The sequence below is a fragment of the Macrobrachium nipponense genome, chromosome 16 (assembly GCF_015104395.2).
Source record: "Macrobrachium nipponense isolate FS-2020 chromosome 16, ASM1510439v2, whole genome shotgun sequence".
In the NCBI taxonomy this organism is placed as follows: domain Eukaryota; kingdom Metazoa; phylum Arthropoda; class Malacostraca; order Decapoda; family Palaemonidae; genus Macrobrachium; species Macrobrachium nipponense.
The window spans coordinates 47,491,966-47,511,965 of record NC_087209.1 but is presented as its reverse complement, the minus strand read 5'-3'; the positions used below and the strand labels follow the sequence as shown (position 1 = coordinate 47,511,965).

At 37.0% G+C, this 20,000-nt stretch overlaps 1 protein-coding gene across 1 annotated transcript in view; it reads left to right on the top strand.

The window, feature by feature from the left end:
• LOC135195321 (synaptogenesis protein syg-2-like) overlaps positions 1–20,000 on the top strand; it is a gene marked incomplete in the record, with an annotated part of 193,435 nt that overhangs the window by 145,615 nt on the left and 27,820 nt on the right. The window contains 1 exon segment of the mRNA XM_064221584.1: positions 12,040–12,223. Within this exon segment, the coding sequence (XP_064077654.1) occupies positions 12,040–12,223 (184 nt within the window).

Below are 20,000 nucleotides of genomic sequence, written 5' to 3'. Positions count from 1 at the left end.
GAATCCTCATAACTAATCCTATATCTGACAAATATACTATCAAAAACCCCCATAATGCCTATACAGCAAAACCCCTGTAATGTTTATATCTCTTGTTCACGGACGTGGGGTTTACTATTATTAACACGGAGGTGGGGTATGTTTTACCCTGTTTTTGGAAAATAAAATAAAAATAGTTATTAACAAAATTTATTGATTCTGAAAAGATAAACAGAAAATACATATCCTCTAGTGTTGTTTACTTAACCATTTTAATGACTAGCAACTGAAACTACATATTTCAAGGACAACTTATAAAAAGTATAAAAAAATACTGAAATTTGTACTTGTGTTGCTAAAATAGCATGTGTACAATCTAATATTCTTGTAAATGACTTGATCCTTGACCCACGCACTCTCAGGGTATCGGGGTATCTCAGCTATGGGTATCAGCCTCCTGGCAGCCACACACACTGTATGGGAGACCACAAAAGAATAACTATAAATTCTTTGGTGAAAATAAATGAAGTTTCTGCAAAAAAAAAAATTTCGTAGAGGTATTCCTGTCTGTGAACACTAAATGATCAAGAAATGTTATGTTTATGTTTTGACAGTCAAAAGACCATATTTGAGCAAAAAAAAATTTTGTTTTACAATTATTTACCATTGAAAATGGTAATGACCAATACTGGCAGTTTCAGTGTACAGTACAAACAATTCATATTCTCGGTGATGGACTATGCATGCCCTACGCTTACCAGTATGTAGTAGTAGTAGTAGTAGTAGTAGTAGTAACTAAAGTTCTTACCTGCATTAGTGTGGGCAGTCCACGCACCAAGTGTAGATGTGGCGAGGACACACAGGGCGTTTACAGTCTTGACACCTGTGTCGTGTCTTCCTGTCGCTGGCCCTGTCACACAGTGAGCACCGCACCATGGGAGCCCTGCTGTCTGCCATCACTGTGAGACCTGCTTGATCATCCCTGACAGGTATAGGAATGTTGCAGACTGTGTTGATCACAGTTTTGATGGTTCTGGGAATCCTTGGGTTGAGCATCCTCTTTCCTGCCCATGCTTTGATAAGGGCCTCTGCCAAATGTTGCATATAGAAGCGTCTCTCAATTGGTTTAGAACCTATTGTCTGCTGATTTTCCTTGTAGATTATCCACGAGTTGATTACACAGGAATTTATCATCCCATAGAAAATACTCATGGGCCACCTGCTTGTCCTGTGTGAAACTGAGTATATTGCACACATTTGATCGAATGCATCTACTCCACCTTTCGTCTCATTATAAAAACAAATGATCTCAGGCTTGCCGTTTGGCATTATGGTTGGCTGTGTGTGCATTGATGATAATAGATACACCAACTTCTTTTTCGTTCTTGAAGTGTCCTTGCAGTATGACACCAACGTCATGTCATTCACGAATAAGAATGCACTTGAACCTACCCTCCTAGTTCTTGTTTCTTTCATTTCCTGAGGAATTTCTTTCTTGTTTGCTCTCACAGTGCCAACTAGGGTCGTGCCGCAGTTGTGTAGAAGATCAGTGGCCAGGGGCACAGAACTAAACCAATTGTCGGTGGTTACGTTTCTGTTTCTATTGCGGCAGGGTTCTGTAAGATCCTTTGTGATCTTATGACCAAGGTTTATGCCACCCCGGGCCTGAGGTTGTGTGTCTTCTTTCCCCAGGTAGGGTATTGCACTCAGCATGTACCTGCTTTTACTGTCACATATGAGGAAAAGTTTGATCCCATATTTTCCTGGTTTGCTGGGAATATACATCCGGAATGGGCAATTTCCATGGAATGCCAGCAGCTGTTCATCCACTGTAACTGTTTCACTTGGGACGTACATTTTCCCACAGTTGCCAATAAAGATGTCCCAGATAACACGAATAGCTGCAAACTTGTCCGTTGTCTGTCTCTGAGCTCTCGTGTCTTTGTCATCAAATCTCAAACAGCTGAGAAGGAAGCAGAAGCGGTCCTCTGACATGGCTGCACGATAAATTGGTGGGCCGGTCTTGGAGCTAAACATTTCCCTAGTGGTCAGGTGGTTATCCCTCTGGCCACCACTGAAGATCAATAGCCCCAAAAGTGCACGTATCTCATCCGGTTCTGTTAGGAATAACCCTCCTTTCCGTTTAGTATACTTGGCTGCCCGTTGAGGAATTATTTTGTAGGTCCACTGCACTATCTCGTTGATAATATTATCTCCAAAGAACAAGCTCAAGGCTTTTTCTGGGGTGTCTGCACTCCTTGCCTCCGGTGTTGGTCCTGGGGTGATAGGACCAACAATGTTTCGTGCTGGTGTCCTTACTCTACTGGATGACTGTGGTCGACTTACCTATGCCGACTGGATCAGCTACGGTTCCGAGTCCATCATCTTGTAGCCTCGTCTTCTTCATTAGCAATGTTCCTTCGTCTTCCCCTGGTAACAGGAGGAGGCACAGCAGGGTCAGCAGAGGGAGCAGGAGGCACAGCAGGGTCAGCAGAGGGAGCAGGAGGCACAGCAGGGTCAGCAGAGGGAGCAGGAGGCACAGCAGGGTCAGCATAGGACAAAGCTTGTGTAGCACCTCCTCGAGCAGCAATACCACGGCGCCTCTTACTCACCCTACTTACAGCAGGGATAACAGTAGAGGTACCAGGGGTAGGAGAGGCTGGGTGGTGGACAGAGTGGTGCATTGAGGCTAGGGAGGGGGATGGTAGAGAGTCGTCCATGGGTTGGGGGGGAGTGGAGGGAGGGTGAGGCCAGACGTCTATTTGGCTGGCAACACGTGGCTTGCGAGGTGTCGATGTAGTTCGTTTTCTCTTTCGTGCCCTACTTTGAAAACCCTGTTCGTCCATAAACTCCTCACTATCATCATCACTGCTAGTTGGTTCTTCATAATCTTTGTCCATATCTGAGTCATCTTCCACCTCATATTCAACATGATCAATCTCACTTTCATCATCACTTTCAAATATTGAAGTCACATCTGTTAAGTCTGTCTTGTTCATTATTTCTTCTAATTCTGCCTGAGAATAACAAACTTTCTTTTTTCTATCCATCTTTCACAGTTTATTATGAGTCTGTAGTATCTAGTCACTGATAACTCTGAAAAGAGAATATTCAATGCCTGAAAAGATAAAAGCATGAAAATACACAAAGAACTAAAAACATTAAAAACACATCAACACTGCACTGGGGCAAAATATACCCCCATGTTTTAATAGTTTATCACTGCACTGGGGTAAAATATTCCCACACCTATTAGTGTGTTAACACTGCTCTGGGGTACAATATACCCAAACTCCCCCCCACACACCCCCACAAGTGATTGATCACAGAGACACTACCTCCCTCCAATAGACCTGACAGGAAACTGAAGCTACACAGCTGTTATGCTTGCTAAGTGGCCGGACCACTCAGCCAGGATAAAAGAAAATACGGTGGGGAAAAATATACCCCACGTCCGTGAAGAAGGGATATATATGTGTGCGTGTGTGTATGTACGTTTGTTTATGGGGTGTATGTATGTATGTATGTATGTGCGTATGCATTATGTGTGTATGTCTACATACTCAACGTGTAGGGCAAAAGTGTACACACACTGTATAAACGAGTCAGGTTTATGGGAAAATGAGTAGGGTTACATCGATCAAAAGGACTAATATCTACATATACGAACAAATGGCACTTGTCATGCATAGCTGAATATATTTCATTAATAACGAATGTAGAGAGAGGCATATTATATTTACAAATTACATGAACTTGTGTAATTAAGTACTTATTATAAAATATGTAGGTTAAATATAGTTATATACATAATAGTCATTACATAGTAAAAGGGAAGATGTGAGTATGAAATCAGTGGACCCATTGGTAACTGTCTCAGGCCCATCTTCAACACATAGTAGAGAATTCCATAAGTAATACAGGAAGGGGGGAGACCATCTGACCATATCAGGGTCATTGTTTGAATATATATATATATATATATATATATATATATATATATATATATATATATATATTTATAGTATATATATATATACGTATATATATATCTATATATCTATATGTCTATATGTCTATATGTCTATATGTCTATAGTCTTTATGTCTATATGTCTACATATCTAATATATCTATATATCTATATCTATACCTATATCTATATCTATATCATATCTATATATATATATATATATATATATATTATATATATATATATATGAGTATGATAGATAGATATAGATATTAGATAAATAGATGATATAAATATAGATATAGATATAGATAATAGATGTAGATGGTAGTATGTAGATGTAGATATATAATTATATATATAATATATATATATATATATATATATTATTATATATATATTATATATATATATATACTGAGTGATGTAATAACTTGATCACGAAGTATATAAAACGTGATGCTCTGTATAAATAAAGGTATTTTGCCACAAAGGAAAAAAAATGAAAAAACGAGTTAGCCGAGAGGTCCGAATAGGACCGAAGGTACTCGTTTTTTCATTTTTTTCCTTCGTGGCAAAAATACCTTTATATATATATATTATATATATATATATATATATATATATATATATATATATATATATATATATATATCGATATATATATATATATATATATATATATATATATATATATATATATATATATATATATATATATATATATATATATATATATATATATAATATATATATATATTATATATATATATAGTATAATATCTATATATATATATATATATATATATGTATATATATATATATATATATATATATATATATATATATGATATATATCTATATATATACTATATATATATATATATATATATATACTATCTATATATATATATATATATATATATATATATATATATATATCTATATATATATATATATCTATATATTATATCACAAGCATTAAATTCATTCATTCGCACTGGTTAATCAAAACTAAACAAGTGACAACTCTTAACTTTAGTTGCTGGCTGTCTCCCTCTGCAAACAATATCAAGCTAGGCTAGTGAATTCTCATAAATACAAAAATAAGCTATTTATTTCCCAAACTAGATGAACATAATATGGAACAAAGTGACTAAAAGATGTCACATTAAGAACCAAGTCTGACCCCCAAAAAACTAAATTTTCATTCTATTCTCCTGAACTAGACTAAGTAATCACCCCCAAACTACCAAATTGTCAATTACTACATTTCAATAGTCAAGCCTTTAGAGAATCCCGTTCTCTAGTGTAATGACATCTGAAACAAAAAGACATATCCATTATATTCTCCTACACACAATTAAGTATACACATTATACTTCTCTCTTTTCAACGGCAACTGTTCCTAAGTCTTTTAAACGTGCCCTTACCTTTTGATGGGTTTTTCTAGACCTTGTGTCCTCTGTGCCCTTTCAGGAGAGAGTGTGCTTTCTCCCAGTGTCGGGTGGTTGGACCCATCATTACACACACAAACATATGTACATATCAGACACAACTTAAAATCACATAGCAACTGGTTGTACAGGTCTTCGGCCTCACAATGCATAATCATCGATACCATTCTTTCATTTCTGCAAACTTCGAAATGGGGTTGTCACTAGGCTCTCTCTGTCTCCAAGCCAAGAAAGCTGACATATTACAATTCACCGATACATGTGCTTTCTTCTTTAATAGGGCTCGGCCACCTATGTCCTTTGCGCACTCCTGTCGCACACTGCATCAGCAACTAGTATATAATGGTCATAATGTTTGCAAGATAGCCCCCATAACACATATTTCGACTATCACTATGGACATCATAAATAAAACAACTGAAATTGTGTAGCATTTGCCGAAGAAGAATTCATCCATCTCTAAGATAGGCATAACTTGTCTAATAGTTGTAGACACAGGCTAAGCACATAAACCATCTTGGAACGATTCAGCACGTGCCATTATTCAGCGTCTGTGACCCTCGTAAGTGTATCCAACACCCCCTAATTGCCAAACTGTAGATTCGACGTTTTCTACTGAAGTAAATGTGGTCACCACTTCGTTGCCAAGGAAATATCCCGTGACTTCCAAGCAAGTGCGACTCGACCTGCCTAGTAGAAGATTGTAGACTCCTGATTTATCCCAGAACGTATCCTGAGACGATCCACCGACGGCATCTCATCCATTGCAAAGGCGATCCATAGCATCGCCACTCGTGTGTAGACTCAATCTCTAGTACTGTAGAACCAAGCCGTTTCCGTCTTCACCATCACGTGAAGTTGGGAATTCTCTAAAGTTATCGTGTGTCCGTATTTGAATAGTCAACATGATCATAGAATAACTAAAGTGTTGCTTTACCACACAAATCTGTCATTAATTAATATACCCAATCTCATAGTCAATGATTAAAAATGCCTCACTAAACAAAATATAATCTTTACCTACTGAATCCTCACAAGTAATCCTATATCTGACAAACATACTATCAAAAAAAGAACCCATAATGTCTAACAGCAAAACCCTTTTACTGTTTATATGATTAACCTCCACAAAATATAATGCCAAACACCCCTTCTATCTAACTCACATACCCCGATAAATTATATATCCTCTCTAAAGTAGAAATGCTATGTAAAGCTTAACCCCGACATCTCTCGTAGAAAAAGAAAAATAATAATAATAATAATAACAACAATAAGGTAACTTTCCCCATTACAAAACATACACAGAGAAAAAAACATACATATATAATATATATATATATATATATATATATATATATATATATATATATGTATATATAATCCAACGCTTTTCCCCATAAATGTAGTATGTAAGTATGTATCGTTACGGAATTTGCTACCGCAACATATTTCACCGACCGGAATCGACCCCTTACATACTTCTCCATGGAATGTCATAATCAACATCTCTGAAAATAGTGCAAATCTCCGAGTAATCAACTCTGAAAGGAAAAAATCAGCAACCGGACTCATCACAGCATTATCAGCAAAAATCCACCTGTGAACACCTCATGTACTCGAATTGCAATATAGATTTGTCTAGTCAGACTTGCAACCTCAGAAATCATTATTCTCCAAATAGCCCCAAAAATTCTATGCTACAGCTGAACTTGGACTTAAGGGGCATCAGAAGTTCCACTAATCATCTCAGCGACTTCGAAAACTATGGAATAAACACTATCATTTTATTTTTCACACATTCTCCCTCCTTTTTGTCTGGGCAGAACTTGGACTTAAAGGTGATTGGGTGTGTCACCATTAATCTCAGTGAACTTGAAAACTATGGATTAGACAGTAATATTTGCACTTGTCGGTTATTTTTATATGTCACCACCTTCCTCCCGCCCAGCTTCCTATCATGGCTGAACTCAGACTTATAGGACATTGGGATTGTCACTATTTATCTAAGCAACCTTTAAAACTACAAATTAAGCTCTAATATCTGTCATTTTCAAATATTTTTACTTGCCATCGCTTTCCCAACCCTTCTCAATAAATGGCTCACCCCACTCCCTTTGCATTTAGGTCTGAACTTGGCTTAAAGGTCATTGGGAGTGCCCCTATTCATCTCAGCAATCGTAACTATGAATTAGACAAGATTATCAGTTTTTTTCACATGCCATCCCTTTGCTAACCCTTCTCAATACCTCCTCCCATCCCTTAACTATCAAGGGTGAACTTGGACTTTAAGGGCATCGGGAGTGTCACTAATCATCTCAGCGATCTCAGAAACTATGGATCAGACACTAATATCTGTCGTTCTCGGTTAATATGACATGTCACCTTCTTCCCACCCCCCTTCCTATCGGGGCTGAACTTGGACTTTAAGGGCTTTGGGAGTGTCATTATTCATCTCAGCGACATAAAAAACTATGGATTATGGCTGATATCTGTCATTTTTCGTTATTTTTACGTAACCCACTTCCCACCTGCTTCTCACTCCCCTTATTATTGGGGCTAAAATTGGGCTTGAAGGGCATGAGAAGTGTCACTATTCATCTCAGCATCTCCAAAACTATGGATTATAATTAATATCTGTCGTTTTCAGTTATTTTGCATATTACACACTTCCCAAACACTTCTCACTCCCTTCCTTATCAGTGCTGAAAGAGGGCTTGAAGGACATCGGAGTGTCACTATTCATCTCAGCAACCTCAAAACCTATGGGTTAGACACTAACATCTGTAATTTTGGGTTATTTTTACATCTCATCCCCTTCCCATACCTTCTCACCCCCTTTCCTATTGGGATTAGGGCTGAACTTGTATTTAAAGGACATCGGGAGTGTCACTTTTCATCTCAGCAACATCAAAAACTATGGATTAGACACTAATATCTCTTATTTTCAGTTATCTTTAACATATCAGCCCTTCCACCCCCACCCCCACCATCCCCTTCCCATTGAGCTGAACTTGGATTTGAAGGGTATCAGGAGTGTCACTAGTCATTTGAGCAGCTTCAAAAACTATGAATTATGCACTAACATCTATCGTATTTGGTAATTTTTATATGTCTCCCCCTTTCCCACCCCTTTTCACTACCCTTCCTCATCATGGCTGGACCTGGACTTGAAGGGCATCCGGAGTGGGACTAATCATCTAAGCGACATCAAAAACCATGGTTTAGGCACTAATATATGATGCGTTTTGTTGTTTTTTCAAGTCATCCCCTTCCCTCCCCTTTCTACTCCCACTCCCTATCCGAGCTGAACTTGGACATGAATGGCATCAGGAGAGTTACTATTCATATCAGCAACCTGAAAAACTGGATTAGACACTTTGTTGCCAATGATGTCTGTCCCCCTCAGTATTCTTTTCCTGATGGTAAGTTATATGCATACCAAGTTTGGTTGATATTGCTAAATGTATTTCAAAGTGTATGTGACACATACACGCACACATACTTACATCCATATATATATATATATATATATATATATATATATATATATATATATATATAAACAAATACCACAGGAAAATGATAGGCAGAAATCCAAGCACTTTCATCTTTACTAAGACATTGTCAAGGAACGAATGACATACAGTTGGAAAGAGACTTATCAGGTAAACAAAAAGATCAAGAATACCAGATGGTTAATTGTCAAAAGGGTAAAAATCAGAGATAATCCAGGATTATAGGATATGACACGGTCACAAACTTAAACATAGATATAACTAACAGAAACTATAACGTATCCATATAGCCCAAAACATGTAAAAACTGAATATATTAATTTTGTTGCTTATATTTATCTACAACTTTTTTCATTATGAAGACATCGAGTTTAAATAAACCAAGACTTAAATTGAGAACACTTCCATTATTTGACTTGATGAAACAAGATTCAATGATATTCTTTTAACTGTGTCAATACATGGAATTAAGGCTCTTGCTTGAATCCAGTAAATTGGATGATCTGCTTTCCCTATTAAAACTGTTTATCATCTTTTTAATTCCTCCCCTGATTAACTATGTAGAATTATGTTATCTGCAAATCTTAAGTTGTTAAGGTATTCCCCCATTAATTTTAATTCCTACATTTTCCAATCCAACTTCTTAAAAACTTCTTCTAGGCAATCTGTGAATAATTTAGGAGAGATGGGGTCTCCCTGTCTAACTCCTTTCTCAATCGGAAATTTCTCACTGTCTTTATGTAGTTGTAGGATTGCTGTATTACCCGTATAGATATCTTCAAGTGTTCTAACATAAGATCCATCTAACACACACACACACACGCGCGCACACACACACACACACACACACACACACACACACACACACACACACACATATATAATATATATATATATATATATATATATATATATATATATATATATATATATATATATATTATAAAATCACAAATGTAAGCACGTGATTTTGTTTACCAGCAAAAGCCACAGGGAAAATTTTAAAAAAGAAAAGACAGAGTGGCAAGTACTTTCGTGTATTTAACACATCTTCGGGGCACAAAGATGTGATAAATACACGAAAGTACTTGGCACTCTGTCTTTTCTTTTTTAAAATTTTCCCTGTGGCTTTTGCTGATATATATATATATATCTATATATATATATTATATATATATATCTATATATATATATATATAGATATATATATATACTATATATATATATATATATATATATATATATATATATATATATATATATATATATATATATATATCTATATATATATATATATATATCATATAATAAATTATATATAAATTATACCTATATATATATATATATATATATAGATATATAATATATCTATATATTGTAATATATTGCAATCATAAAACTACATAAAGACAGTGAGAAATTTCCGATCGAGAAAGGAGTTAGACAGGGAGACCCCAACTCTCCTAAATTATTCACAGTGTGCCTAGAAGAAGTTTTTAAGAATTTGGAGTGGGAAAATGTAGGAATTAACATTAATGGGGAATACCTTAACAACTTAAGATTTGCATATAACATAATTCTACTCGCTTAATCAGGGGAGGAATTATAAAAGATGAAAAAAAGTTTGAATAGGGAAAGCAGAAACGTAGGACTGAAAATGAATATGAGTAAAACTAAGATAATGTTGAATGAAAATACAGAGACAACAAATAAGGGTTATGGACAAACCTTCAGAGATTGTTAAGGAATATACTTATTTAAGACAGACAGTAAATGTTTCATCACTACATGAGACCGAAATTAAAAGAAGGATAAGCATTGGTTGGAGAGCTGAGAGCTTTTGATAAACAAAATGAGATTAAGAAAAGTAAAATGTTACTTTCTCTAAAAAGAAAAGTATTTAATCAGATGGTCCTACCAGTGTTAACTTATGCATTACAAACTTGGAGCCTTGCTAAAGCCTTAGAACATAAGCTAATTACAACTCCAAAAATAATGGAAAGAGTAATGATGGGAATCACACTAAGATACAGAAAAAGAGCAACATGGATACGAGAGCAAACTAAAGTAGAGGCTATTCTAACAACGAGTAAGAAAAAGAAATGGGTGTGGGCAGGACGTATAATGAGAATGTCAGATAATAGATGGACAAAAAGACTTACAGAATGGATCCCTAGAGATTGCAAACGAAGCAGGGGAAGGAAGAGAAGGCGTTGGATTGACGAGCTAAGAAAATTTGTCCTGCAGTGGACTAGCAACGGCTGACGATTGATGATTATATATATATATATATATATATATATATATATATATATATATATATATATATATATATATATATATAATCTTGAGTCTCAGTAAAAGATAGGAAAAAAACTACTCACAAATTCCTTTGCTTCTCCGTATTCATTCTGGTACCAGGAAGACGACCCATGAAAAGAGTATATTTCACATTTATTTTTCAGTGCGAGTGTACACACACACACACACACACACACACACACACACACACACACACACACACACACACACACATATATATATATATATATATATATATATATATATATATATATATATATATACACTCACACACACTCGTATTGAAAAATAAATGAGAAATATGCGCTTTTTATGGGTCGTCTTCCTGGTACCAGAATGAATACGGAGAAGCAAAGGAATTTGTGAGTAGTTTTTTTTTTCTATATTTTACTGAGACTCAAGATTATTGAGTTTGAGCACCCATCATAAGCAAGGTTTGAAGTAGATCGAGGTGATATTCTATTATGTAATTAGTATGGAAACATCAGTTGAAAATAACTTGGTCCAAAATATTATTCTATAAAAGCCAAGATTTAGTACTTATGCTCCCATTAACCCAAATCAGTATCTAACTTTTGATTGCCGATGTGTTTAGGAAGGTTGAATATTCATAACACTCTACTACTAACAGACTTTTAAGACCTTTGTAACTTTATATCCTTACAAGCCGGATATAACTGCTATACCACAAATGTTTACTTTTTAATTTCCTCTATGCGGGCTAAGAATAAAAGACAATCTGAAAAACATGATAAAATTATTCGAACAGTTATCTATCTATTCCTTTTAAGGTCTATGACTCCACCACGGACGCTCTTCATTCAAATCTCTCCTCATCTGAGCCCTTCTTCCTTCTGACGTCATTGAGGCCTGGCATCGCTTTCATCATGGTGACATACGCAGCCAATGCCAAGGGCAGAAGCGACCCAGCCAAGCTAGAGACTTTTACATTAAAAGTAGCCGAGAAAAGAACAGGTGAGAGGATATTCCTATTGATCTAGTTTTACTTTTATAACATAAATTCAGTTTTGCAATTAAGCCTTGCCCATACATGATATTTAGGAAAAAGATTCTCCTGGATAACTTTTCAAGAACTGGTTTATTTGCCCTTCTTAGACTTGTCTTGTTGAACCCAACAAATTGAATATAATTCCACAAAAATTAATCTTAGTGATGATTAGTACGGAAGAGAGAGAGAGAGAGAGAGAGAGAGAGAGAGAGAGAGAGAGAGAGAGAGAGAGTATATTAGAGTTTAATTATTTGCATTTGAAAATGCCAATATTCCTTTTAATATTTATATCTTGGTGGTCTTAGTAACAGTTGTATTTGTTATCACAACTAGAGGAATAAAATAAAAAGGGTACTGCTTGGTATTATTTATATGGCAATCCACCTATCAAAAGTTTACAAAGCTTAAAACCATTAATATTATTATAACTATTTTTTTTTTGCTCTATCACAGTCCTCCAATTCGACTGGGTGGTATTTATAGTGTGGGGTTCCGGGTTGCATCCTGCCACCTTAGGAGTCCATCACTTTTCTTACTATGTGTGCCGTTTCTAGGATCACACTCTTCTGCATCAGTCCTGGAGCTACTTCAGCCTCTAGTATTTCTAGATTCCTTTTATTATTATTATTATTATTATTATTATTATTATTATTATTATTATTATTATTATTATTAATACAGCGAATTAATCTTATATATTATCTTTTCTATTTTTCTTATTACTCGCTTCTCTGACTCAGCGGTACTGATTAATATTTGTCCAATATTCATATTGGGATAAATCTAAATAATGTTGAATGAGGTATTTTATTTAGCACAGGATGTTGCTTGTCAGTACTTGTATTATCAGTATATTGGTATACATGAATGGCGGACTTCAGGTCCAGGTCAAGCAGGGGTTGTAGTCGGTGATGATATTACCATAAGCGAGGTCAGTCTCTGGCCAGGGTCGTTGCTGGTGTTCAGCTGGTATTATTGTTGGTGTAGCTGGCTTTTCGCGACGCTTCGACCTTCTCGTAGATCATCTTATTGGCTGGTCAGCAGTAGAAGTGAAGAGAAGGCGTCTGCACGCCGGTATTTATAGTGGCTCGAATCCTAGAGTCTATTTCTGATTGGTCGAGCTGGTCTTGGGCAAAGTCGGGGATCTTGTATTGATTGTCGCAGGAATTCAGCCATGCGAGAGCTCAAGTAGCGTGTCCGGGAATGAATGTCTGGGGTCCTGCCTGCAGCAGGAGTCCTATCATCTTATTGGTGCTCCTGAATATCTGGCATTGTCGAGGGTCGTTCAATGCTGATCTTCAGGCTGCGGTAGGGAGGAGAAACGTTTCTTGAGTAATATTCAAGTTAGGTTTCTCCTTTCTTATATGGAGAGCTTCCAGGAGGTGCAGACATCAGGGATCAGTAGTTTAGTCGATAATCTCGATATAAAATATAATGTTGCTCCTTTTTATTCTTGTATTATGGGCAGTCTTGGAGTGATTATAAATGGCTCCTTCTTGGGCGTGGCAGGGGATTCACTTGGAGAATTGCATGGTGGTCATGCTGATGTATTTGCCGAAGCATCCTTGGACAGGGCACTTGTATCGGTAGACCACGTTTGTCTTCTACAAGGGATTTTTCAGGGGGCCGCTGGGTGGTTCCTCATCACCAGGCTGCTTGTCTTCTTCGTTTTATAATAGAAGATTAAATTAATTATCTTATCATGATCGGTAGGGGTGACATTTCCCTCAATACCTTGTACCTTTTATGGAAGTGCACTTTGTAAAAAAAGATTGATGGGCTCTGGGATATTAGGGTGGGGTTCCTGGGGGTACCAAACTTCGATGTTCTTCACTATCACAGTATCAACAGCATGATTATTGTGTCCACTGTAGAAGAGGACCTGGCCCGCTCAGTCTAATTCACTGTGCATGTCATACCAGGAAGAGCAGTGCTGATGATGGCATGCTTATACCTCCCAAGGCACTCAGTCTCTCTATTCATGCACATACCCAGGTTTGCTGGCTCTGTGTACACCTTCATGCATAATTGGGTGTATTGCTGCTCGACAAAGACGTCGAGGAAAGGAAGGCCGCAGTCTTGAGTCTTGACATTGTTCTATTGTAAAGGAAAGGCAGCTGTGATCATAGAATGCACGTCAGAGCTGCTCTATCTCATCTGGGAGCTGGTGCTGATAAAGGTGTCATCGATGTAGTGCACATACATTGTTGGTTTGCTGGAATTCTGGAAGACCCTCTCTTCGACGGTGCCCATGTAAAAATTGGCGAAGAGGACTCCAAGGTGAGGGGGGAACGCATTGCCACTCCTTCGATCTGGGTGTACATGCAGTCGCAGTATTCCAGCAGGGCATGAAGGGCATGCTCAGGGATGTTTAAGGGTGGTGTATTGGTGTCCCTATACACCTTGTCCAAGTTCATTTGAAGTTTAATCGATGGGTACGTTGGTAAACAGGGACTCCACATCCATTGAAGCGATACATCCTCTGGAGGGAGTTATTTGTAGGGCTTCCAGGAACGTGGCAACGACTTCAAGATGTAGGTATCCGGGATGTACGGGGTCAGGATGGTGTTGAGCTTCTTGGCCAACAGGTACATTGAGGCAGGGATCTGGTAAATTATTGGGAGAAGGGGGTTCCCTTGCTTAATGGTCCTAATGTACCCCAGGTTATATTCGCTTGCAATACCAAAACTGACGACAACCCCTGCTTGATCTGGACCTGAGATCTGCCATGCCTATATACCAATATACTTGTAATACCAGTATTGACAAGCACATATCCTGTGCTAAATAAAATACCACATTCAGTACTATTTAGATTTATCCAATATGAGTATTGGCCAATTATTAAGAAGTATCGCTGAGCCAGAGAAGCGAGTAATAAGAAAAATAGAAAAAATAATAAATAAGATTAATTTGATGAATTCTGCCATTTTATTCAACAGAATTTGTTGAAAAGACAGCCTTCTCCCAAAATATTATTATTATTATTATTATTATTATTATTATTATTATTATTATTATTATTATTATTATTATTATTATTATTATTATTATTATTTTTATTTGTATTTATTTTTTTTTCTCTATCACAGTCCTCCAATTCGACTGAGTGGTATTTACAGTGTGGGGTTCCAGGTTGCATCCTGCCTCCTTAGGAGTCCATCACTTTTCTTACTATGTGCGCCGTTTCTAGGATCACACTCTTCTGCATGAGTCCTGGAGCTACTTCAGCCTCTAGTATTTCTAGATTCCTTTTCAGGGATCTTGGGATTGTGCCTAGTGCTCCCATGATTATGGGTACGATTTCCACTGGCATATCCCATATCCCTCTTATTTCTATTTTCAGATCTTGATACTTATCCATTTTTTCTCTCTCTTTCTCTTCAACTCTGGTGTCCCATGGTATTGCGACATCAATGAGTGATACTTTCTTCTTGATTTTGTCAATCAACGTCACGTCTGATCTATTTGCACGTATCACCCTATCTGTTCTGATACCATAGTCCCAGAGGATCTTTGCCTGATCGTTTTCTATCACTCCTTCAGGTTGGTGTTCGTACCACTTATTACTGCAAGGTAGCTGATGTGTCTTGCACAGGCTCCAGTGGAAGGCTTATTATTATTATTATTATTATTATTATTATTATTATTATTATTATTATTATTATTATTATTATTATTTATTTATGGTGTATCACAGTCATATTCCACTGGGTGGCTCTTATAGCATGGGCTTCTGGGTTGCATCCTACCTCCTTAGGAGTCCATCACTTTCCTCACTATGTGTGCTGTTTCTAGTGGTACACTCTTCTGCTTGAGTCCAGGAGCTACTTCGGCATCTAGTTTTCCCAGGTTCCTTTTCATGGATCTTGGGATCGTGCCTAGTGTTCCTATGGGTATGAGTAAAATTTCCATTGGTATAATCCATTATCCTTTATATTTCTATTTTCAGGTATTGATACTTATCGATTTTTTTCTTTCTCATTCACTCTGGTGCCTCTTGGTATTGTGACATCACTGCTACTTTCTTCGTGATTTTATCAGTTGATGCCACATCTGGTCTATTTGCACGTATCACCCTATCTGTTCTGATACTATGATCCCAGAGGTTTTTTGCCTAATCATTTTCTACCATTCCCTCAGCTTGGTGTTCATACATCTTAATAATGCAAGCTAGCTAGTGTCTCTTGCACAGGGTCTAGTGGAGGCCTTTTGCTGCAAAATCATGCCTCTATTTGTACTGGTTCTGTGCAGGCACTGCACAGAACCACTTGCTATGTGGTTTATGGTCTTGTTTTTCATATTCTACTTCCTGCATATGGGTGAGATATTATTTCCATCTATTTTTCTTAGAGCATATGTTGCTTTTAGGGGCTGATCTTGTGCCGCTGTTAGCATTCCTTCTGTTTCCTTCTTGAGTTCTCCCCTTTGTACCCATTGTCAGGTTTCATAGCTGGCCAGTTCTTTAGTCTCTCATGTATTGACCGTGCATTGGTTTGTTTAGCCATTACTCTGTTCTATTTTTCATCCTTCTGTCTCTGTATATTTCTTGGTCTTCATCTGCTTTTATAAGGCCTTACTCCCATATACTTTTTAGTAATTTGTTTTCAATAGTTTTCACACATTGCTAGTGTTCTCTGCTCTTGATGTTGATACAGTCCTCTATGCTTAGTAACCCTCTTAGTCCTTCCTTTCATGTTATAGATAGTCTGTGTGTATTTCCTCTTAGGTGTAGTGCTTTGTGTATTGTCATGTGTTTCCTACTTTTCTGCTCTATGCTAGTCTACTCCTGCACCCTGTCTGATTACTGGTACTGCTTATGTGTTTATGACTTTCATCAAATTTCCAGCATTGAGTCTTCACTTGAGTATTGCCTTAAATCACTGCATATATTCTTTCCTGGCAGTGTCCTCATCTCTTGGTATTTTATATCCTCTCCCCCTATTATTCCCAAGTATTTATATCATCTCTCATCTATGTGTTCGATGCTATTCCAATCTGGTGGCTTTATCCCTTCAGTCCTTGTCACTTTGTCTTTATGTATGTTGACCAATACACATTTTTATTGTAAACTCTATCTTGATGTCTCCGAATACAATATTTACAGTTAAGATTAGGGTATCTATTTCCATGATGCTCTTACCATAAAGATTGATGACTTCTATGAACATGAGATGGTTAATTCAGTTTCCTGCTTTCTTGAGTTGGTACTCAACATCCATCTTCTACAGTACTTTTGTCATGGGAATTATAGCTACTATGAAGAGTAGTGCAGACAGTGAGTCTTCTTGAAAGGCCCTTTTCCTGATCTTAACCTCTGTTAGTCTTATACCAAACCTTGTAACTACTCTATTCTAGTTGCACATTGAATTATTTAGGATGCTGATGGTGTTTTCCTCTGCCCCATAAATTTTCAGGCATTCCGTTAGGCATGTGTGTGGCATCATGTTGAAGGGTTTCTTATAGTCTTACAGTAAAATCTTGCAATGCTTAGGTTACCTCTCCTCTTACTATTCACTACCATTTTGTCTATTAGAAGCTGGTCTTTTGTGCTCTTATACTTCCTTCGTCTTTCTGTTAGTAAGGGATGGTGTTTTTATCCTCCAAGTAATTGAATATCGCCTTAAGTCTCTGCATATATTCTTTCCTGACCATGTCCGCATCTCTTGGTGTTTTATTTCCTCTCCTTCTATTATTCCTAAGTATTTGTATCCTCTCTCATCTATGTGTTTGATGCTATTCCCATCTAGTGGCTTTATCACTATCAGTCCTTGTCACTTTGCCTTTTTGTATGTTGACTAAGGCACTTTTTTTATTCCAAACTCCATCCTCATGTTGCCAAATACCTTTACAATCTGGATTTAAGTATATATTTCCTTGATGTTCTTACTATACAACTTAATGCAGTCCATGAGCATGAGATGGTTAATTTTGTAGCCTGCTTTCTTGAGTTGGTACCCAGCATCCATCTTTTGTAGTACTTTTGTCATGGAAATTATGGCTATTGCAAAGACTAGTGGGGATTGTGAGTTGCTTGAAAGAATTTTCTCCAGATGTTAATCTCTGTTAGTCTTATGCCAGAGCTTATAGGTGCTGTATTCATGCATTTTTTATGAAGGTGATGATATTTTCCTCTGTCCCATACATTTACAGGCATTCTATTAGCCTTGTGTGTGGTATAATATCGAAGACTTTCTTGTAGTCAATCCATGCCATGCTTAGGTTGGTTCTCCTTTGTCTATCAGAAGATGGTCTCTGTGCCCTTGCACTTCATTTTGAAGCCTTTTTGTTGGTGTGGGATGGTGTTTGTATCCTTTAGGTAATTGAGCAGTCTTTCACTGATGATAGCAGTTAGAAACTTCCTTCTAATATTCCAAGGTATTTGTATCATCTCTCATCTATGAGTTTGATGCTATTCCCATCTGGTGGCTTTATTCCTTTAGTCCTTATCAATTTGTCTTTTTGTATGTTGACCAATGCACATTTTCTATTCCAAACTCCATTGTGATGTCGCTAAATATAGTACTTACAATCTGGATTAAGTTATCTATTTCCTTGATGCTCTTACCATGCAGCATGATTCCGTCCATGAACATAACATGGTTAATTATGTTGCCTGCTCTCTTGAGTTGGTACCCAGCATCCATCATCTGCAGCACAGTACTTTTCTCATGGGAATTATGGCTACTACGAAGACTATTGTATTCAAGTTGCACACTGTATTTTTAATGAAGCTGATAGTGTTTTCCTCTGTCCCATACATTTACAGGCATTCTATTAGCCTTGTGTGTGGTATCATATCAAAGACTTTCTTTTAGCCATTCCATGCCATGCTTAGGTTAGTTCTCCTCTTACTATTCTTCAGTACTATTTTATCTATCAGAAGCTGTGCCCCTACACTTCCTTCTGAAGCCTTTCTGTTAGGGTGGGATGGTATTTGTATCCTCTAGGTAATTGTATAGTCACTTCCAAATGATTGGTAGGCAGGTGACAGAACAGATTGTGTCCCTCATCTCTTGGTGTTTAATATCCTCTCCTATTATTCCCAAGTATTTGTATCCTCTCTCATCTATGTGTTTGATGCTATTCCCATCTGGTAGCTTTTTCCCATTAGTCATAGTCACTTTGCCTTTGTGTATGTTGAACAAGGCACATTTTTCTATTGCAAACTCCATCATGATGTCCACAGATACAATCCTTATGGTCTGGATTAGGGTATCTATTTCCTTGGTGCTCTTACCATGCAGCTGCTTATCATCCATGAATATGAGATGGTTAATTCTGTTGCCTGCTTTCTTGAGTTGGTACTCAGTATCTATCTTCTACAGAACTTTTGCCATGGGAATTATGGCTACTAAAAAGAGTAGTGGGGAAAGTGAGTCACCTTGAAAGACACTTTCACTGATGTTAACCTCTGTTAGTCTTATCCCAGACCTTGTAAGTATGTTCTAGTTGCACATTGTATTATTTAGGATGCTGATGGTGTTTTTCTCTGCCCCATAAATTTTCAGACATTCTGTTAGGCATGTATGTGGCATCATGTCGAAGGCTATGCATTACCATTTTGTCTATCAGAAGCTGGTCTTTTGTGCCCTTATACTTCCTTCTCGTCTTTCTGTTAGTAGGGGATGGTATTTTTATCCTCTAAGTGATAGCATAGCCTTTCACTGATGATACCTGATGGTTTTCAAATATTTCCCAAGTGCCCTATTCTTGATTTTGACACAGTCCTCTATGCTTAGT